Source organism: Odocoileus virginianus, chromosome 17, assembly GCF_023699985.2.
Source record: "Odocoileus virginianus isolate 20LAN1187 ecotype Illinois chromosome 17, Ovbor_1.2, whole genome shotgun sequence".
Lineage (NCBI taxonomy): Eukaryota > Metazoa > Chordata > Mammalia > Artiodactyla > Cervidae > Odocoileus > Odocoileus virginianus.
Window position 1 is genome coordinate 31,502,213 of NC_069690.1, and position 23,024 is coordinate 31,525,236.

The 23,024-nt window shown below is 44.0% G+C and overlaps 1 protein-coding gene across 3 annotated transcripts; it reads left to right on the forward strand.

Moving 5' to 3' along the window:
• Positions 1–5,901: 5,901 nt before the first annotated feature.
• Positions 5,902–19,566, forward strand: ZNF287 (zinc finger protein 287). Of its 3 annotated transcripts, XM_020892240.2 has the most exons (5): positions 5,902–6,450; positions 7,121–7,221; positions 8,928–9,054; positions 9,488–9,574; positions 15,152–19,566. In XM_020892240.2, exons 1-5 carry the CDS (start codon positions 6,048–6,050, stop codon positions 16,702–16,704), a joined length of 2,271 nt encoding a protein of 756 aa, XP_020747899.2. In that variant the 5' UTR covers positions 5,902–6,047; the 3' UTR covers positions 16,705–19,566. The 3 variants fall into 3 exon arrangements, with proteins under 3 accessions (XP_020747899.2, XP_020747900.2, XP_020747902.2); XM_020892241.2 differs by lacking the exons at positions 5,902–6,450; positions 7,121–7,221 and adding an exon at positions 7,228–8,763; XM_020892243.2 differs by lacking the exons at positions 5,902–6,450; positions 7,121–7,221 and adding an exon at positions 7,228–7,998.
• Positions 19,567–23,024: the final 3,458 nt, after the last annotated feature.

A 23,024-nucleotide genomic window follows, 5' to 3' on the forward strand; every position in this document is an offset into this window, starting at 1 on the left:
GTTCCGCAGGCCCCAAGACTGCTGAAACATCTCAAGACAGTTGGTAAGATGGAGTATCTGCTGACAGCTAATGTGTGTAACCGGACCTTTGCACACTGCACCCTACTCTATCCTGCAGACCAGCTCGGATGGGAAGAGGCACTTCAGGAGTCCTAACTGGGGGCAACTGATGCCAGCCTTACTTGCAATGGCTGAGAGGTAATTCAAGTCTTCATTTATGGGGATGATGTTCAGGACACATGTAGGTAATCAGAGTGGCAAGTCCTTTGTGCAAAAACACCTTGATCTTCATCTGTTGCCAGATGGTTATTTGAAATGTATGATTTTGTGACACTTTAATACAAAACACGTTTATAGTACCTTTAACAAAGCTAAAAAATTTTTGTTTTTCCCCCTAGCCTCACCAAGGTGCAATAGACAAGTCATTTAGCAAATTATTAAAGAGCAATTTTAGTTAAATTCTTGGCTAACATTATCCAGCAATATAATAGCTTTGAATAATCACAATATTTAAATACAATTAACATACAGCAGTAATTCCGTCAACATTTTGTTTCATTTTCCTCGGTTTATAAGAGTCTTACCCTTTTGGTTTCGTTTTTAGGGATCATATGAATGTGAGCAGAATATATAGAATTGTACTCAGTGTTGTGATTTATCTGATGAAAGCAATAGGAACTCACAGGTGAAGATAGACGAACGGCTCATTCAGACTCCAGGTAACATTCAGTCTGCTCTGCAGAATTCTTTACTCCCAAATGCAGATAATTATAATGGCACTTGAAATCTCTGATCACATATTCTTTGATGTATTGTCTTCTTGTGATCACTACTCTTGCCAAGAAACATCCTGGCAACTGGATAGGATTTTGTCTTATTTTACAAAATGCTCCCTCAAGTTATGAGTACGACGTTCAAACGCCTCAATGAGCGGCTATTGTTGTAAAATGAATCCTGGTACTGTGAGAAGGTAAAGAATGAAACATAGGGACATTCTATTAAACGAAAGCTTCTGCAAGATAAGTCGGGAAGCTCACACTAAGCCTTTTCCTCCCCCTTGGACTAGGCGCCCCCTGCACGGGCGGAACAGGCCTGCGATCCAGGACGGTCATGAAGGGCGCGCCCTCTTGTGACCACAGGTGGGCAGCGCAGGGAGGCCGGCTGCCTGCCGAATCCGGGGAATTTAATTTTCATCTAAATTACGTAAACTTGGGCAGTTCACAGCACTTTTATATTATCTTTCTTTTGCGAAGACACCATAGCAGTGTCTCCATTTTCCAACATAGCTTGATTAACTTCTGTATTTCCTCTTTTTCTTGGTCAGTAAAGGTAAAGGCTAACTTCGACCTCCTGATCATCCAGCCTTTATCCCATTGGTCGTGTAGACTGAACACCACCCATGTAGTGACTGTGAAGACACTGTGTTCAAGGAATTATCCCCATCGCTTTCTGAAGATAAAGCGCTCCCCTCACCTGCTCACCCGCCTTCCACGCTGGTCTTTCTGCTCTTTCTGTGAGCCTGATCTCTGAGATTCGGTGAGCCCGGTTCTGTAAGGAGCCCCCTACATCAGCCCCAACAGAGCTTTTCAATGACGCCGGTGCCCCCTCCCAACAACCCTTTCTGTATCTCCACGGAGGGGCTTCCCCCATCTTCCAAAGAAACGGAGCGGATGTTTTCCACACCTACATTTTCTGCCTGTTCTGGACTGTCCACTTTTTTGAGCCTTTTAACCATCTTTTCCACCATTTGCCAAATGATTCTGGCCTCTCTGCTCAGTGTGGAGACATCATTTCTCCAAGCTTTTCTCACCACCACTGTGTTAGCACCACCTCCTGATACCCTTGGCAGACTGTGTAAACCCTTATCACAGGCGTGTGCTCCTTTCCAATGAACTCTCCACACCCAACTGTATGTTCCACGCTCTGTGGTCCAGCATCCTCGGGATCCAGACCATACTCTCCTGGTTCCTGCAGACTCAGGTTGACCAGGGCCCACAGCAGCTGAATAGTCATCTTCATCTCTTACCATGTCCAGCGTTTCTCTTGTGGACTGTCATGATGACTTGATCCTAGTTATGGGTCTAGGGATCAGGAGGGGAGGAAAGTAGATTGTGAGAGGACACAGGTTTTATCACAAAATAGAAGCTTCCTCTGCATAATCTTCAAACAAGACCGAGAGGAGTGGGTCACGTTTGCAGGCCCCCAAAATCCAGAGGGATTGGTGTTTACAGATATTTGTCCACATCAACCCAAATGTCCCCATCCCGAGTCTCTGGGTTTCCTCCTTTGCGAACAAGGTCCTGACCTTGGCATAGAAAACTTCCTGGGACCAAGAATCCAACTCAGCCGAAGTTATGCTACTCTTACATTTTTGCCTCAGGCTTCAAGAAGCCCTCTGCTTTTCACACTTCACCTTAAATGGGTGGTTAATCACCCTCAGCCTTTTCTTGTCAATGGCTCCTGGTAATAACCACTCAATTCCAGTCCTGAAGTTGCTCCCTCCCCCATCCTCATGAAAGGTTGTTGCTGAACCATGAAAGACGCTGGGATTCTTGGCCTCCGGAGGAGAAGAATTCAATCCGGGGCCAGAGATGAGGCTTGATCGCTCAGAGCTTTTGTGTAATAAAGTTTTATTAAAATATAAAAGAGATAGAGAAAGCTTCTGACATAGACATCAGAAGGGGGCAGAAAGAGTGCCTCCCTGCTAGTCTTTAGCTGGGTGGCCCTTTAGAGAGATTGCAGGTTGAGGCAAGGGGAGAAGGTCTTTGAACCCCCACAGTGAGCACCACTAGATGTGGCTGCCCCAGGGAGGACATGTGACCTGAGACAGGATGCTTGCTTCAGCCAGGACAATTCCCAGGGAAATACTTTATTGTGAACCATCAGCAGCCAAACACACAGACGGCTGGGGAAGGGGGTGCTACAGCCCATCACAGTGTGCTCTACAGGGTATACTAAAGTTTCTAGCTTCAGTTTTGATTTTTGTTTTGCTCTCTGTAGTTATATGAGTTATTGCTTGGTATCTTTTGAGGCATTATTGTTAGAGACATATATTTAAGATGATATGTCTTCTCTGTCAAGTTTTATAGCTGTTATGAAGTTGATACCATGCTTATCTTTTCCCCTAATGATTTTTAAAATATTTTATTTGCTTATTTGGTTGCATCAGGTCTGGGTTGCAGCATGTGGGATCCTCGTTGCGTCACGTGGGACCTTTCCTTCTGCGCAGACTCGAGTTGTGGCATGGGGGCTCAGTAGTTATGGTGTTCTGGCTTAGTTGCTCCAAGACATGTGGGATCTTAGTTCCCCAACCAGGGTTTGAACATGTGTCCCCTGTATTGCAAGGCAGATTCTTAACCTCTGGACAATCAGGGAAGTCCCTCCCCTAGTGATTTTTTAAGATTCTATTTTGTTAGAAATTAGGCTTATTACTTGCATCAGTTAGGGTTCCGCCAGAAAAGCAGAACCAGTAGGGCATACATACTAAAAGATTCTCTTCTTTTGGCAAGAAACTGGCATACTTGATTGTGGAGGCTGATTAGGCAAGTTCAAAACCTGGAGGGCAATCTGTTGGGAAGAGCAGGCTGGAAGCTTTGTCCAGAGGTTTTTCTTTATCAAGGAAGCCTCAGTTTTGCTTTTAAGGCCTTTATTGATTCAGACCCAATCTATTTAATAAGATAATTTCCTTTACTTAATTCATCTCAGTTTATGGACTTTAACCACACTTACAAGTAGCTTTACAACACCATCTAGGTTAGAGTTTGATTCAATAGTGGGAGACTGTAGCCTTGCTAAGTTGACACATCAAAGATCATCACACTACCCAACTTTTTTGTTGTTCAGATTTGCTTGGTGAGGTAATAGTAAGACTCTGACACTCCACCCATCATGAGATGGAGTCAACATCTGCCTCCACTTGATTCCACACAACTTGTGATGCCTTTGGCCAGGAGTATGATGGAAGTCATGCTTTGTGACTTCTGCAGCTATATTCTAATCAGCCACGGGCTTCTCTCTTGCTTAATAGGACACCTGCTCTTGAAGCCCAAAGCCGCCATCTCAGCTGCCAGCTGAGTCCTTCTTGTCAAAAAGGCCACATGTCCAAACTGAGCTTATCCTTAAGCCATCTCGGCCCAACCAGGAGACATATGAGTACATACAGCTTGAAAGAGGACCCTCCCTGCCATCGAATCATCTTCTCAACTGAGGCTCCAGAAAGAACGGGTCAGATAAAAGCCACAGACACTGTTCACCTTCCAAATTCTTGACCCACAGAATCCATAAACATAATAAAATGCTTCTTCTTTAACACCATTAAGTTTGGGGGTGATTTGCCAACACAGCCATAGATAATGTGAACACTTGGATGTTTTTCATACTTTTATTTTCAGGCATTTTTTGGTATGTTGTGAGTATAAACGTGATGCAGGATGTTCTTGCTTCCAATCTGAGTGTCTCAGAATCAGATTCCTGAGGAGGGACTCAGAGTCTTTACTAGTGAATAGTAAAGAACCAGCACTTTGGGTCTTTCTGCCTTAAGACCCACATCTTCCCTGCCCACCCTTCCTCTAGAACTCAGGCACCAACTTTCTCTGGTTGATTTCGCGCAGGGTTACAACCGCTCCCCATCCCCACCCACCTCATTCCCACCCCTTTTTCAAGATGCCGTTGCTCCCCGATCTCTCTCTCAGTCGTCTACCAGACCGGCCTCTGCCCAGGGGAACTTTAAAGCCCCCTCAGAACCTCGCCGGCTACCGAGCAATTCACAGGGGGTGGGTGGAGGAGGTTGCCACGGAAACGGGTCCACTATCCGCGGCTCCGGCCGGGGGGCCGGCGCGGGTTCCGATTGGCTCCGCGGGCGCGCAGCGTCCTCCCTGCGCACATGCGCAGTGGCGCCGAGGCGAGGTCGCGGCGGAGCCGGGGCTCGGTGGTTCCGGGCCGGGCTTCCAAGGACCGGGCTGGACGGGCGGCTCCGGCCCAGCCTCCGTGCCCTCCGGGACGAGACGTGGCGGGCGGAGGCCCCTCTGCAGCGCGGAACCGAGCCCGCCACGCAGGCGCAGCGCCTGCCGCCATTGTTGCCCCGGGCCTCTAGGGCCGCTCCGCTGCGTGTCCGCCGGTCCGGCCACAGGTTAGGATGCGGGCGGCCTGAGGGGTGGGGGCTGCGGGGCAGACCCCGCGCAGCTGCCCCCGACCTTCAGACTGCGGAGTTAGGGGGACCCCGCCGGGTGAGCAGGCCAGGGGCGCCTCTGCCCAGCAGGCCTAGTGAGCACCTGGCTTTAGGGGACACGGTGCAGTTGAGGGGGGCTTGGAGGTGGAGACCGTGGACAGGTGGTGTCAGGCCTGCAGTGAGGTTTTCCGTGGGAAAACTGGTTCCAAATGTATTCCTAAAGAATTGTCCTGTAGAAGCTGTGCATGGGCTTCAAGTCACACGGGTCCCCTCTGCTTCTTTCCTGTCCCAGACCTCAGGTAGTGATGGGCTAGGACTGGCCGTCATCGATATGCAGAGCAGGTGGATGGCTCGCCGCTTTTCCCCAACCTTGAGCGCTTTAAAAAGTTCTCCGAGTTTGTTCGAAGTAACAGATTTGCTGTTGTTTTTGAGAGTCACTTCAGTCATTATAGCTTGTGTAATAATGACTAAAATACTGAGGCTTTTTTTTTTTTTCCTGTACAAGTTAGAAGTTTGACCTGTGCTTTTGCTCAGGATTCAAGTCATTGCATCTAGCTCCACTCTTTTATGGCAGTCCCAACTGGTGCCCAATTGGTAAGGTCTCTAGGTCAGCTATTTCTGTTTGTGTGTCTGGCAGAGAGCACCAGGAATTCCTGACTATGTGGTGTATTCCTGTGTTTCAGGGTCTCTTCCCCATCCCTACGAATTCTGGGCTCAGAATTTGTAAGGAAGACAGCTGACTCCTCCTTGCCTCTGTTCAGCCCCTGGCTGCAGCAGCCCTTCTTAAATGTCTCGGTGGCTCTAGCATGTGACTTCAAGCACTTGGCTCTGACCTGGAGAAATAAAGGCTGTTGCCAGATTGACTCTCCTGTTTGTAGCAATGTTCTCCCCAAGCAGGAGGACGACCAATTCTTCTCGCGCCCAAGTCCTGCTAACATGGAAGATGGACAAGGCTCAGAGCGGACCCCGAAATGCTGAGAAGGAAATCCTCGCCTTGAGACTCCTGCGTGACACTGAGACCTGTCGGCAGAATTTCAGGAACTTCCCGTACCCAGACCTGGCTGGTCCTCGGAAAGCCTTGAACCAGCTCCGAGAGCTCTGCCTTAAGTGGCTGAGACCCGAGATTCACTCAAAGGAGCAAATCCTGGAGCTGCTGGTTCTGGAGCAGTTCCTGAGCATCCTGCCTGGGGAGGTTCGGACGTGGGTGAAGTCCCAGTACCCAAGGAACAGTGAGGAGGTGGTGACGCTGGTGGAGGACTTGACTCAGATTCTGAAAGAAGACGGTAAGACTTGTAGGGCAGAGGGGGGAGGAGCCCAGGGTGGTCCACGAAAACAGCCATCATGTCAGAGAACAGCCCTTGGAGGTGATCAGGAGAACGGAGCTCAGGGAGTGAGTGAGGACCTGCTTCACCTGAACCCCTTTTTGCATGGCATTCACCTTCTACCTGCTCAGAACCCAGCACATGTTCTCTGAACGCAGACGATGTGTCTTGTAAAACAGTGGCCAGGCACAATAGATGACCTCTGTGTGAGCCCTCAGGAGGTTTCCTGCAGAGGTTTGAACCTTTTGACAGTAAATAATTTGCTTTGTGAACTGGATTTTATTTAGTTTTTTAACCTATGCTTCCAAATAGCTAGGAAATGTCCAAGGAATATTTCTTTACTGAGTAAAAAGACAACTCGCAAAATTCCTATCACGTGAGGGTTTAGTGGGAAATTGTGAATTTGGCACCTATTCCAGAGTCCCAGAGCAGATTGTTTTTGAGGCCTGCGCCAGGGTCTTCAGGTGAGTCACTGCCTCTTCCCTCTACTTCTTCGAAGCAGGGGTGCTATTTCTGGTTTCCTTCTGACTCCTCTTCGCTTTAAGAAAACATAGACATCTACTGGTGAAGAGTTTCCTAGGCTCTTCAGACACCTCTGATCTCCATCATGGTCTTTCTCTCTCTTTCCCAGCTGCTCCTCAGAACTTCACCCTTTCCCAAGAGACCCCAGAGGACGACCCCAAAGGAAGACAAGCTTTCCAGGCAGGGTGGTTCAATGACTTGGTTACCAAAGTGAGTGTCAGTTTTTTCCTTTCTTTCTTTCTAAAACATTTATTTATTTATTTGCCTGCTGGGCGTCTTAGTTGCAACACTTGGGATCTTCAGTTGCAGCATGTGGGATCTAGTTCCCTGACCAGGAATCAAACCTGGGGCCCCCTGCATTGGGAGTACAAAGTTTTAACCACTGGACCACCAGAGGAGTGTCAGTTCCTTCTGTGATTGTAAAATGCCTCCTTCGTGTGTGAGGACATATTCTAACCTGGCCCTCTACCTTCTGTGACCCCAGAAGTCCTATCAAAGACCTAAGCCTCAGTTTTCAACTTAAGTCTCCCTGGCCTGTTAAGGTAGGTGAGTGCCTTTTACAGGAAACAGGACCCATTGCTTCTTCTGATCACCCCTTTCCTCACCGCAGGAAGGGGTGCTGTTTTATTTTCAAGAAGTAGTATCACATGGAGGCTACAGCATTGACCTCCAGAGCCATGTGAGTCTAGATTTGGTTCCGGGTTCCGCCATGGAACCTGTGACTTGGGGCAAAGATGCTTAACTACTCGTAGCCCGAGTTATTCAACTCCAGTGAAAGAATATTCCTCTTGGATTGTGAGCATTAAATACTATGAGACCCATTAGTCTGGACTACAGTAAGTCATCAAGAAGACTGCAGTGAGATTAAACAACAGTTATTATTTTTCTTTAACAGGTAATTAAAGGCCATGACTTGTGCGGTGTTCCTGTTGATTATGAGTCTCTGTTATCTTAAGGAAGAGCAGCCCAGGCCGTCTTAAGAGAAAGGTTTACTGTAAAAGTATATGTAGTCTGAAATTGATAACCAAAAAAAAAATTGATAACCAGAGTAAAATTATTACTTGTAGATAATATGAATGTTTACCCAAAAAAACCTAAGGAAATCAAGGGGAAAACTGTTAGAAATACTAATGGAAAATTTGAGTAAAGTGACAGCTACAGAAAATGGCTTACAAAAATTATAATCATTTTATTATATACCTGAAAAAATCAGATCTTAGAATGAAATTAAAGATTCCATTCATAGTATTACCCCCTCAAATTTAAAATAGCCAGAACTCAAGATAATATAAATTTTGCAATCCTGTGTTATTCTATGGGACATGAAAGAAGAAGCCTTAAATACTGTAAAATTTTCAGCTCTCCCTAAATTTTACACTTAACTGTGATTTGAAAATCCCAATACAGTTTTTTAAAGAAAGAAGATTTATTTGAAAAACATATGAGAGTAACCAAGAATTTTTTTTTAAACAAAGGAAGAACAGAGGGACGCTAACTTGACCAGACTGTAAGATGTTCTGTAAGTTCAGTAGTTCAGTGTGGTTATTAGTACCAGTTTTATTTTAGAAAGGAAGAGGAAGGGCTCTGCTTTCCATAATAGAGCAGACAAAATATCTTAAAATGTCAAATTATAATGCATTTTATTAATTCATAAGACAGCACTTGAAAAGCCAAACCTTTCAACTCTGTGTCATCTATGTTCACATCCCTTTCTTCTTTAAGATGAAACTGCCAATGCCTGCACTAAAAATGGTAAATTTGATTTTATTTTCATACTTCTAGGCCACTTGAGTTTGCTCATCCATACACTGGGTGAATATTGGGTAGTAACCTTTAGGGTCCTGCCAACGCTCAAGACTCTGTGGTTCACCCACCATGCATGCACCTGTGCCATCACTGCCCTTCTGATGTTTCAGGAATCTGTCACATTCAAAGATGTGGCAGTGGACATCACCCAGGAGGACTGGGAGCTCATGCGTCCTGTGCAGAAGGAATTGTACAAGACCGTGACACTGCAGAACTACTGGAATATGGTTTCTCTCGGTAAGCGTCTGTCTGTGCCCCCCAACCACACACATGCCAGAGTCTGTCTGTCCTCAGCTCTCAAAAGTGGGCTGGGCCTAGAGGTGAACATGCTCATCTGTTCAGGCACAGAAACAGCCAGTTTCTGCTCCCTTTTCCCAGATGGAAGGTTTCAAAGTAAAAGGTCATCAGGAACCACGATGCGCGGCCCCCAGGACCCCCCCACGCCGTGCCCAGCGCCTGCCTCCCCCAGTCTCTGCACACGCACCCTCCAGGGTGGTGGGAGATTCTTGTCCCTGCTTCAAAAGGGCAGTGACCTCATTCATGAGATCGTGTCTGTGAACTGTTCTTTTCCTGTAAGAGGTCTGTCCTCATGGGTAAGAAGGAGTCAGTCAATAAAAGTAGTATGATTGTTTATCTCCAGGGTAAAACTCATTTTGTTCCTCCTGGACAGGACTTACAGTGTATAGACCAACTGTGATCCCCATGTTGGAAGAACCGTGGATGGTGCTAAAAGAAATTCTAGAAGGCCCAAGTCCAGGTGAGAGAACAACCAGTGGACGAGATTCTTTGTGCTTAAGAGCCTGTGTTATGCTAAGTGTGTGAGATGTGTTTTTAAATATGGCCGAGTCGCCCACTGTACACAGAGACACCCCAGCTGGTCAAGATGACTGAGCTGCTTGGTGAGGCTTCTTTCCAGATCCCATCTTCAGGAAAAGATCTACTATGTATCATTTTGTACTTCTCCATGACCCTTAGTTTCCCTCTCTTAGAGCTCTGCCTGGGGCTTTCCTTGTGTTCCCTCCCTGAATTCTTAAGCACGCATGAATGTCCCCTAAGATCTTAAATTTCAAACCCTTTCAACGTCTTTTTGAATTTCGTTTACTCTGTCTGTTGACAAAATCCTGTATCCACCTGCCTGCAGTCTCCTACCTCAGTTCCTCCTTTTTTATTTTCTAATTATTTTAAAAGATAACATGTTTACAAGACTAGAAATTATAAAAATATGTAAAGCCAGAGCTATACGGACAGAAGTCTCTACCTGTTTGCCACATTCACACAGTTCCTACATCTGTGTAGTCATCTGTGTATTGACACCTAGAATGACTATTCTAGTCCCTGATGATCTTTCATTTAAGATTCGTAGCGTCCACTGAAGATCCTTGCTTTATTACATTGCAGGTTTAAAAATGATGATTTTCTAATTCTTCATCTCTTCGAAATTATTTTTCTGTGAAAAACAGCTGTCCCTCCTCCCATCCCTTTCTTATGTGTACGTGTCACTATGAAGTAATGGAATTTTTTAAAATTCAGTGTATTATTGGCCCATTCCATTTGTGGGGTGGGGGAGTTGCTTTTAATTATCAGTTGTCCCAAATGTGGGCGATGGCCACCTTTCAGCCCAAGGCCATGTCCATTTGAGGCATTTCCATCCATGTTTCAGTGTTTCCTGGCTTCCTGGTGGAGGATGGTCTGCAGGCACACCTCATGCCCACCTTAGACCTGGAATTTCTTTGAGGAACAGTGGTTCATTGTAGTGGAGATTAGTGATGAGAAGCCAAAATCTGGGCAGTGAGAGTGTTCACTATCCTGGGTACCACTGCTTCTAGATCAGTTCAGTAGGTAGAACTGTGAAATATGTGTGCAGGTTTCTTGAAACCTGGATTCATACTGGTAACTCACATTCCAGTCCAGCATCACAAGGCCCATCTTGTACCTTCCCATAACCATTTTCTATTTCCTTTCCCACACAGCGAGTCACGTGGTTCCCAGCATCAGTATATCTGTCTGCTCATTTGCTCTGTCATAATAATACACACAAGAATGGTTTCAGAATTATATCGTTGAAATAACAGACTGTTCAGGTAATATTCAGAATGCCTTCCTGTCCTCAGGAGATAGTCCACCAAGGATACACAAGGATATCCACCAAGGATGCTGGGTTCAGTTACTTGAATTCTTCCCTTCTGGTTTTCGTAACAGTTTGATGTACAGTGAAGTTTGTTTGATTCCATTTGGGTTCAGTTTTAGTATTTTCTTATTTCTTGATTCTTTTTTGTTTAATCTTACATTTTTGAGTCTATAAAGCATTTTCATGGTTCAGAAGTCAAGACTGTAGAGAAAGGCGTGTGCTCTCTTCCCTCCTGCCATATTCCAACCCACTCTGCAGTTTACTCTGTTCCCTTATCTCTGGTTTATCCTTCTGTGTTTCTCTTTGCAGAGATAAGTCGTATAGTCTTAGCTCTCCTTCTGTGTAGAAAAGAAGTACATTGTACTCATTTGCATTTCCATTCCTATCCACCAGCCCTCCTTTTTTAAGGCACTGACTTCTGGTTGTCTACCAGTATCAATGCTGGAATACAGTAGTAACAGTAAATTAAATAGTAATGACAGAGAATAATATGCTCCCTTATAGCAGATTGCTTCACTTTTTTAAAAAGTTAACTTTATCTGATCACCAGATATTTTAAGGGTGCTACTTGAAAAACTAATTCTTCTTATAATTTACAGCCTATTGGCTCTAGTTGGCAGAGTGACACAAAATACACACCAAATTATTTAGGGAGTGATTTCAGCACAGTCTAAATACTGAGAAAACACGTGGCAGGATGGAACTAGCCCTGCACTGCACAGTCTTCTGGGAGGCACTGCCCCTCTGGGGCCACTTCAGTTTTTCAGATGATCAGGTTGAATTAAGGCTGTAAACCCCAAAAGGGGGCCTATTGGGGGGGATTTTGCTCTCACCAAGGAGCACAAAACTGAGAAAGTCAAGTTCCTTTTCTCCTTCAGTTGAGGTGAAGTTTTGCATTTTGTTTGTTTTTCTAGCCCATCCTCTATAAGGGTGTGGCACAGAGCATACAGGCTCCCGCCCGCTGCCCCTCCTGGTTGGCTACGGGCTCTGTCTTCTGGCCCCCAAACCCCTTGCACCCTTAATGGGCAGCTGGAGGCCACCAACAGGGTGGAGGAGTGTCTCGGGCAGTCAGCGTCAACTTCCAAGATCCCAGTCTTCTGCTTTTACTTGATTTGGGGCCTCTAAGGGTTTTACTTTCTTAGTGGCTCAGAGAGGTGTAAGTTGAACCTTTGGTTACATCATCTCATCAGTCATGCTTGAGGAGTGGGAACTTGGATGACTCACAGATCGAGCATCTGTGTTGGTCTCTGATGGCCAGTCCTGTCTCAGAATTTCATGGTTCTTTACATCATACAGGACCACCTATTTCTTCAGGTTTAGACCAGACCTCCCCCAATCCTTGATATCCCTCCCTTGATAGCCTGATCAACACTGCTCTCTCCTGCTAAAAATATTACACCACTGTGTGATACCTATGCTTTTAATTCATCCTTTCTGGTTAGTTATATATACATATTTAAGCCCTGCTTAATGGTCTCGTTGGTTTAAGAATGTATGCTTATAATAGCGATTTCTTTGTCGTCATCATTCAGGCTTGTTACTTTAAGCTTGTTAATTATAACTTTATTTATTTTATTTATTTATTTATTTGGCTGCACCAGGTTGCAGCATATGGGACTTAATTCCCTTACCAAGGATTGAACCCAGGTCCCCTGCTTTGGGACCTTGGAGTCTTAGCCACTGGACCACCAGGGAAGTCCCTAATTATAACTTTAGTACTTCCTTCTCAGGTGTATGGAGCATTCTGTCATAGACTGATTCTGATCACACAGAAGCTAAACCCAGTTTCTGGGACTATCTCATCTTTATACACACACACTACTTGTGTGTTTGTGCTCAGTCGCTCAGTTGTGTCCAGCTCTGCAACCCCATGGAATGTAGCCCTCCAGGCTCTTCTGTCCATGGTATTTTCCCAACAAGAATCCTGGAGCAGGTTGCCATTTCCTGCTCCAGGGGATTTTCCCAACTCAGGGATGGAACCCGTGTCTTTCATCTCCTGCATTGGCAGGTGGATTCTTTACTGCTGAGCCACCTCAAAAGCCATATATATGTGTGTATGTATATGTGTGTGTGTGTGTGTGTGTGTATACACATGTGTATATATACATACACACACACATATACACATACACACACACACACTTTCCCATGCATTCCGTTAACATTCTCATTTTGGTTTTTTTTTTTAAGGAGGGAGTAATAAATCCTGGTTTAAGGAAGTTGTTTTTAAATTTTTTTCCACTAGATGAAGTGATACATCAATGTTTGTAGTACTAAATAACAAAGAAATACAGGCAATTTCTTGAAAATCAGAAAATATTTTTTGAAGCTTAGAAATCCCATTGTTGGCATCTTGGTAATTACCTAGTTCTAATGAGTTTTCATGCTAGTCACGATACTGCTTTTTTCATTTAACATTACTCCTAAGCATTTTGTAATGTCTAATTTTTGTATTTGAATCAAAGCAATAAAAGTAGTGTGTAAATCGAAGCAGCACGAGGCAGAGTAATGAACTATATGTCTCCATTTCCTTAACCACATGTATATGCAGGCATGCAGAGAGTGCTGATCCGAGGGGAGAAGGCCCTGGTTTGGGGTGAGGAGTTGGAGATACACATCTTTACACTGATGGGATCTTTCCTTACATACCATTTTCTCTCTTTTTTTCCTGTTAATATGTCCTGCACACTTTTTCAGGTCAATATACCTACTATTCCATTATCTCCTATTCTAACTAGTCCTTTATTGATGGATGAGTCTACTGAATGGATATATTTGTAAATATCCTACTTTGACCTGCATCTTAGAAACTTTCTGAACTATCCAGTATTGTTTGTACTGTATTATGAACTCTATTTGATGTTTCATTATATAATTTTTAATATTTTCAAGTTACAAGTTTCTTACCTGATTTCAAAGGTGTTGTAGCTTAAATATGTTTTAAGTCATCATAATGAAACATAGGCATCAACAAATGAATATTTGATGGCTTTGCAGTCAGGTTTTGGGGTCCGTGTATGTGTGTGCACACACATGCGCATGCTTTCATCTGAGTTCATTTTACAACAAGGTATTGTCATTTATTTTACCAGGTTCACTTGAGTGGCCTCCATATCCAGAGTCTTATGCCTTTTTCTGAAGGAAATGTAAAAGAAGGATAAGCCATTTCCAGAGTTTGCATCTGAGTTGGAAATAAACACACAAAACTATGAAATAATGTAAGGCCAACTAATGCCATAGGCCTAACATTATATTAAGTTGAACTATATGAAACTGCTGATATTCTGCCATATTCACCTATATACAAGGCAGTTTTTTATGATTCAACCTAATCTGTACTTTAGGATTCTGAGAAGGAGAAAGAAACATGAGCTGGGCCATAAGCATCTTTCTTAATAGATGAAGGTGTCATAAAAGAAATCTGGAATTAGTGGCACCTTCAGAAGATGATGAGGACACAGTTGTAAGTTATGTGGATAACTTCAAACTTTAAGGTGAATGTGAGGTGTGGAACAGGGGAGAGTACAATAGAAAAGGGTAGATTATTTGGGGCCTGAGTACTGAATGGAGGTATTTTAACTTTTTTTCCTTTAACTTTCATACTTTAAGCCACTGATCCTGAAACTTCAGTGTGATTTAAACCTCCTGGAGGGCTCAGCCCTACTTCCAGGGTTTCTGCCTCAGGATGTCTGGGAGGGTCCCAGTCACTTGATGTGTTTCAGGTCTGGACCACTGCTCCAAGGCTGTAGGAGTTACTATAAGTATTAAAGCAGGGACACACACCATGAAACTACCCAGGATATCATGAGGGTGTGCAGGGTAGATTGGAAGGAGGGGTGGTGACAGCCAGCCTGCTTTATGACCTGCTATGTAAGTTAACTTATATGATTATAAATGATTATGTAATGAAAGTCATGCTACGTTGTTCATCATCTGTTTTCACTTCTTAATTCTGTTGCCTGACCTCACCTATTCTAGTAACTCCACACTGTTGTTAAATAGGGAGGAGTCAGTCCTCCTTCAACTATTTAGGCCTGTTTTCTGCCGTTTTATCCTCCTTGCCTGCACGTTGAAGACCATGTTATGAGGCTGTCAAAGCCAGTCTTTTTAGGCATTTTATTCATGTTCATTATTTTGTTTCTACTTTAGTAGTTTCCTTTCTTCAAACAGAGGCAGACTTTTTTATATATTTTTTGTTAATTTCAGAATGGGAAACCAAAGCCCAAGAGTGTACTCTGGTGGAAAATGTTTCTAAACTCAAAAAGGATGGAATCAAGCCCATCAAACTGGAAGAACCCTCTGACTATGATGACAGAATGGAGGGGCAAGCGGCAGAGACCTTCAGGAGAATTCCCACCAAAAGGAGACATTACAGTGTGAAGTCAGTCCTTTCACAAGAAGGTAGTCCTGTAGAAGACTATAAATATGATATATATAGAGGTGATTTTGAAAAGCATTCAAACCTAATTATGCAGTTTGGTACCCAGTCAGACAATAAAACTTTCATGTACGATGAAGACAAGACCTTCATCCCTGGCATCGTGCACAGGAAAATATACCCTGGAGAGAAGCCTTATAAGTGTAAGGTGTGTGGGAAGAAGTTCAGGAAGTACCCATCCCTCATCGCACACCAAAACAGCCATGCCAAAGAGAAGTCTTACGAATGTGAAGAGTGCGGCAAGGAGTTCAGACACGTCTCATCCCTCATCGCACATCAGAGGATGCACACGGGAGAGAAACCCTATGAATGCCACCAGTGCGGGAAAGCCTTCAGCCAGCGTGCCCACCTTACCATACACCAGCGGATCCACACGGGAGAGAAACCCTACAAGTGTGATGACTGTGGGAAAGACTTCAGCCAGCGTGCTCACCTCACCATCCACCAGAGGACACACACGGGAGAGAAACCCTACAAGTGCTTGGAATGCGGTAAAACCTTCAGCCACAGCTCATCACTCATTAATCACCAGAGAGTTCATACTGGAGAAAAACCTTACATATGCAATGAATGTGGGAAGACCTTCAGCCAGAGCACACACCTCCTCCAACATCAAAAGATACACACAGGAAAGAAACCATATAAATGCAATGAGTGCTGGAAAGTATTCAGTCAGAGCACTTACCTTATTCGACATCAGAGAATTCACTCTGGAGAGAAGTGTTACAAATGCAACGAATGTGGAAAAGCCTTCGCTCATTCCTCCACACTTATTCAGCACCAGACCACTCACACTGGAGAGAAGTCCTATATATGCAGCATATGTGGGAAAGCCTTCAGCCAGAGTGCAAACCTCACTCAGCATCACAGAACACATACTGGGGAGAAACCCTATAAGTGCAGCGTGTGTGGGAAAGCATTCAGCCAGAGCGTTCACCTTACTCAGCACCAGAGGATTCACAATGGAGAAAAACCGTTTAAATGCAACATATGTGGGAAAGCATATAGACAGGGTGCAAACCTTACTCAGCATCAAAGGATTCACACTGGAGAGAAACCCTACAAATGCAACGAGTGTGGGAAGGCATTCATTTATTCCTCATCACTTAATCAGCATCAGAGAACTCATACTGGAGAGAGACCCTATAAATGTAACGCATGCAACAAAGATTTTAGCCAGAGAACATGCCTTATTCAGCACCAGAGGATTCACACGGGAGAGAAGCCCTATGCATGTCGCATATGTGGTAAAAGCTTCACCCAGAGTACGAACCTCATCCAGCATCAGCGTGTCCACACAGGTGCCAGAAATCGAAACTAATGCATCCGGGAGACTGCACACAGGTTTTCAAACCTAATAGTTCTACATTTTATTTTGTACTCTGCTTGTTGAAAACATTATTCAAAAGAAGTGCAATATGGGTTAGATTTTCACTCAGCAGAAGTATCGGAATTAGTGATGGGAGTATAACCTATTTAAATGTACTGTGAAATTTCAGATGAAAACATTCGCTTCATAATAACCTTTATTTGATGCCGGTTTAGTTCATCCCAGAAAGAAACCGTAGGAAAGGAAGAGTGCCAGAAACCTGTTAGCCACTAACTCAGACGGAGTTTCAAGTACTTCTTCATGAGGCCTTAAGAATGTACTGTAACAGGAAGGCTTCCATCCAGTAGAGCTTCCACACCAGAGGGTAATCCCAGGGTGACAGAACAGAAGAGCTGCCCTCCAGCCTTTAGTTCTTCCCAGATTTGAAGCCTTAAATATGTAAAGGGCCCCCTTCCCTTTTCCTGTTATGCCATAACTGCACGTGAAGCCAGTAGGTTTGCCAAAAAAGAAAATGGTTGAAAGTATCTTAAGGAAGGACTTGTGTGTGACCACTGTTTAATTATGCTTTCCTCTAAATACTGAGATGTTAAAGGAAGAGCAGCCTAGTGAAAGATGATCTGTTAGGAGAAGCTAATGTGTCTGTAACCCTTAGACACGTGCACAAATTTTCTTATACAGGCAAAAATTAAAATTTAAACAATTTAAAATTTAGATATGTTTAGTATCTAAAACATAACAGCCTGAGTCTCACTAGATTTTGACAGGCTTCCCAAGTGACTCAGTGGTAAAGAATCTGCCTGCCAATTAGGAGACACAGGAGATGTGGGTTCGATCCCTGGGTTGGGAAGATCCCCTGGAGGAAATGGCAACCCACTCCAGTATTTTTGCTCCAGGCAATGGGGTTGCAAAGAGTTGGACACAACTGAGCACGCACTAGCTTTCGACAGCTGTCATCCAGAAGAAAAGAATACAGTTCCTTTTTTTTTTTTCTTTCCCCCATTTGATTCCTAAATTCACAGTTCCTTTTTTTTCCCCCATCTGACTCCTAAAATCATACCCTAAGGCTCCCCCATGACAGTCTTACTGTAGAAAGTCCGTTTCTTCCTTTGAAACATGTTTCTTGAGTGCCTACTGTGCTCAGGGCCCAGACCTCCTAGTTGGATCCTTCCAGGGCTTACCTCCTGAAAGTCACAGCTGACTGAAGCAACAGAAAGCTTTCTAAAATAATGAAAGGTAACAAAATCAAGGATGTGATCTTAACCGGTGCTTCATGGAATGAGCCTAGGAAACCTGCTGAAATGGGTTGCTAAATGCAACCCCGTTATCTTAAAGTAATGAATGTAAGCAGCTATTTAAACAGTATGAGGAAAAAATAAGTAGTGGGAAATGGGTTTGAGTTTAGTGCAGAAAGTGGGTCAGGGAAAAAAGATAATCTAAAGACTTAAGGGTGAGGAAAGAGGATACAGAGACTACTTACAGCTGAAATGTTACTAGACTTGATTACCTAAGAAAATAAGAGTGGCCACGTGAATGAAAAAGCAAACCAGCCTATTTATGTAAGAAGAAACTAAAATTGAAATGACTGGTTTCAAAAGAATCACTGAAATTGGTACTCCTCGTACATGTAAGTAAAATAGGGATTACTCTTAAGATAACGAGACGTTTCATTGGAAAAAGCATTGATGCAGAAACTATCACCGTTGCAGTAATTATTAAACAGTAATAACTGTGGGGCCCCAAGCAGCACATAAGGAAAACTGGTAGAAACACAATTAGAAATAGGTGAAACCACTACTGTATGTACTGTCCACAGCATTGCACTCTCAGAATTTCAGACCATGTGCTGACAGCTGACCTTCCCTTCTGCTTGTGTTCTTTCAGTGCCTTGCCTTTGGTAGGTGGTTGAGATATGCTGGTTGAATTAATGAATATGTAGTCAAGTTAGGCTGGAGTAGTAAGGTAGAGTAACTGATGTGGTGTGAAATTGGCAAATCTTTATAGTTTTTAGTGCATACATGCAAAGAAATATGTAACAAATATTGGCCATTTGTTACTAATAGGAGTGACTTCAAAATGAAGAACCAGTATCCCCAAATCTTACTAGCAGGGATATTCCTAAAAAGTCAAGGGACATCTTTATACAAGAAGCTTTCCTGAGCTAGGTGAGGAAAACCTGATATAATTTCTGGTGCCATAAATAACACTGTAAGCATGTATGGACCATGCAGCTTCATTTAGATATTGGAAAGACCGGAGGGGGAGGTGGCAAAGGACCTGGAGTGCCAGTATCTTCCAGGTTCTCTTCCTGAGCGTTTTCTTCAAGAAGCTGCTTTCCCCTTGTCCTCCTCGTAGTTAACCTCGATGTCATGGAATCACCCTTCACAGAGTCCAGGTTTTCTTAAGGTTGCATAATTCTCAGATTATGCTCATGCCATAGTTATGTTAAAAAAAAAAAAAAAAAAAAACCATTGTATTTAAGGTGCAATTTTTTGTAACAGTACTTCATACCTTACACTTTATTCTCCTGGAAAGAAAGTGTGGAGTGTTACAGTCCATAGCGCCTTTCTTTGCATTAATCTGTGTTTCCTACCTTTGTGTGTTTTATGTAAATAATACACTTATAAGGTCTTCCACTGAAAACACCGAGGCAGTTGATGCCCTTATAGTAATAATTGTGGAGAATCCTAGATCTTCATGTTTTCCCCACTTTTACAGTTGTCTGATCCATGCTTTGAAGTTTTTTTTTTAAACAGGTAGTCTTATTTTCCACAACTTTTTATTATGAAATGTTCAAATATACAGAAAAGTTAAATAATAAAATGAACTATATATCCACCTAGATGGAAAAATTAACATTTTGCCATATTTTCTACTGAGCAACTGGAGAGTAACTTACAGACATTTCACCCCTAAACACTATTCATGCATCTCATAAAAACAACCACAATAACATATCTCAAAAAATGAACATTAATGCCCAACTATCAAACACTCAGTCTGTGTTTCCATCTTCAAGCCGTACAGATGCTTGTCTATTCCATCCACCCAGAATAGCTTCCTGCCTTGAGGTTCTTTTTCCAGGACTTTTTTTTTTCTTTCTCCTTCAAATAGAGCAGGTCAGTTGTAAAATGTCTTTCAGGATTTAACAGATTGTACATGTGGTTTGTTTATCTTGTTCCTGTAGTTTCTATAAATTAGCAGATAGGGCCAAAGGCTTGGTGTATTCATGTTACACATTTTTTACATTAACACCTCACAGATGTATTTCATATTGCATCCCATCAAAAGTCTCAATATCAGGTTGACTAGGGACTTCCCTGGCAGTCCAGTGATTAAGACTGCACTCCCAATGCAGGGGACATGGGTTTGATCCATGGTTGGGGGATCCTGCATGCTGCCTGGCACAGCCAAAAAAAAACAAAAAAAAATGACTCACTGTGATGCAAAATTTGATCACATCTTCCCAACTTAAAAGGATGTCCTTGCTGTTGCAGGTAACAGATAACCTGTGCACTGATGTGGCAGTGCGTAGGCAGCCCATTTACCAGCAACCTTTTACCTGATGGTTTTGGGGATCCAATGATGATCATCCTTGCCAGAATCAATTATTTCAGCAAAATTTGCTGAAATTTTCTAATTCTGTCCTTTCTACATTTACTGACTGGTACTATGTAAGGAAGAGCTTTCCTTCATCAGCTGGGACTGCACTAGAGGCAGGATCATACTCAAGTCTTTCCTTAAATTACTGATTTTTCAAGAGTCAGGAGTCACCAGCAGTGATGACATATGATTTGGGCTGCACAGTTAGGATCACTGTTTCAGATTTTCTGATAATCCAAGACTTGGCCAGTTAGAAACCTTCAGGTAGCCCTTTTGTCCTCTGTCATTCCTCTCCAACCTTTGGGCACTTAATGGCCTTTTGACAAAGCTGTTTCCAGTTCACCTCACACTCTCAATACCCCAGGTATGGGATGAGCCCTTTCTCCAGGAATCCCTGGCTCTTTTTTATAGGCAGCAATTTAGAAACCAGATCTGGGCAGTGGCCATGCTCTCTGCTCCTGGGCATTGTTAGCAAGTGGGCTGAGTCCTTCCAACCGTTACAAGAGTCTGCAGTAAAGTCAACTCTGCCCTTCTTTCACCAGTTACATAATATCTAATTCTGTAATGAGGAGACATAATTATATATCCAGACAAACGATTTGGGGAGCAAATAAGTCCTGTCGAGCAAACTAAACTGGAGGGAACACAAGGGTTATGTGTACCTGGAAACCCACACACTTAAACACAAGTCTTGTGCCAAGGCCATGAGCAGTAAGTGTTCAAAGGGACTGAGCTTTTCAGTTAACCTGGCAAGCATGTTAAGTAGAGGGCAGTTGAGAGCAACTGAGTGAATGACACCAACTATGTGGTGGTCTGACTATGACGTGTCTTGATGATTTACTGTATTGAGCTCATCACACCCTCTTCCCATCACGTTAAGGCAGGTTTCTGATATAAATCAGAGTTCTGAGGATCTATTTCATGCAAAGTACTAGTTTTTCTTGCTAAACTATTATTTGGTCTTTTAAAACTTAATGCCATTAAGTTTCTTTGATTCTTCTGGTATGAATTCACTTGCATGCGCCTTTCATGTACTTTCACCCCTTTATTCTCCTCATAGCTCTATATTTCACTATAATTACTACCCCTTTAGAACACAGTAGCCATTAAAAATGGCAAGCATGTGTACTACAGTGATAGGTATAATGTGTGTCTAAGCTTGTCAGCAGGACTGAGTCTTGTGTGTGGACAGGGAAGGGGAAGCCCACCCAGATCACATAACACCCAGTGAGGGAACAAGGATTGGAACCCTTGGCTCCAGCACTAGGTTGAGTTCTTTATTTAAAGTAATGTTAAATGAAAACTCAGAATACAAAAAGTATGTACCTATAATTTTATAAAATTACGTTATTTTGATGAGATTCATTTCAGTTGCTCAGTCATGTCCGACTCTTTGCAACCCCATGGACTGCAGCATGCCAGACTTCCCAGTCCATCACCAGCTCCCATTGAATTGGTGATGCCATCCAACCATCTCATCCTCTGTTGTCCCCTTCTCCTCTTGCCTTTACTCTTTCCCAGCATCAGGGTCTTTTCAAATGAGTCAGTTCTTCACATCAGGTGGCCAAAGTATTGGAGTTTCAACTTCAGCATCAGTCCTTCCAATGAATATTCAGGACTGATTTCCTTTAGGATGGACTGGTTGGATCTCCTTGCTGTCCAAGTTACTGTCAAGAGTCTTCTCCAACACCATAGTTCAAAAGCATCAATTCTTCGGCGTTTATTTTTCTTTATAGTCCAACTCTCACATCCATACATGACTACTGGAAAAACCGTAGCTTTGACCAGATGGACCTCGGTTGGCAAAGTACTGGTCAGCACTTGATGAGATTACAGCACTTTTAAGTTTTTTGTCTCCCCTCCCCTAGAGTCTTTTAAATTCAAATCTTTAAATGAGAATTGCCCAGCAAATGATGCACACTCCTCTCCTCCAATTCTGGTCTCATCCACATCTTTCCCACGTTTCAGAGCCATGTGGTCAGTGACTGCCTGGACCATCAGGTTTGGGTTTTACCTCTTCATATGACACAGTTCATTCTTCTACATCCTCACAGCCTTTCATCAACTCTTGTTTAGGTTATTTCGTAGCCAGGTAAGTGTTCACCCCACCCCTGATCCTGCACCTCCTCAGCACTGAGTGCCCCTCTCCCGCTCTGAGAACGCTAAGTAAGCCCCCTCTGCCTGAAGCCCACCTTCCGCCCGCCCCGAACGCTGCAGTTCATTCAGTGGCGGGTGACCCTCGCCCGTCCCGGTTCGCCGCCATCAGACTGAGGGGAGCGAACTACCAGAGGCCAAGCTCACCTCCTGCAGGTAGGGGCTCGGACCAGAGCCGCCTTCCCTGGCCCACGAGAGCAGGAGGCCCATCAGTCCCGGGAGGAAGCCCAGCTTCCGGCTTGAAGGGGATTCTGGGATGCTAGGCGGGGCTAGGCGCACGGGCGTTCCTGAGAAATGCGGGCAGAGCAGCGCTACGCAGGCGCACAGCCGATCACGGTGACTCTGCCCCTAGGCTCGCGACCACCTGCCGGCGCGCTCCCGGCCAGGCTGGAGAGCTGAAGGGAGGGGGCTTCCCCGCGCCACCGGGGCGCGCGCTCGGACATCTCCTCCAAGCTTCGGCTCGGTGACGAAGCTAGCCAAACAGCCGCTTAATAGCCGCTGCCATCGCATCCTTCCAAGAGTGCAGCAGCCTCTTCTCTCTCCCGGTGACCCTCAAG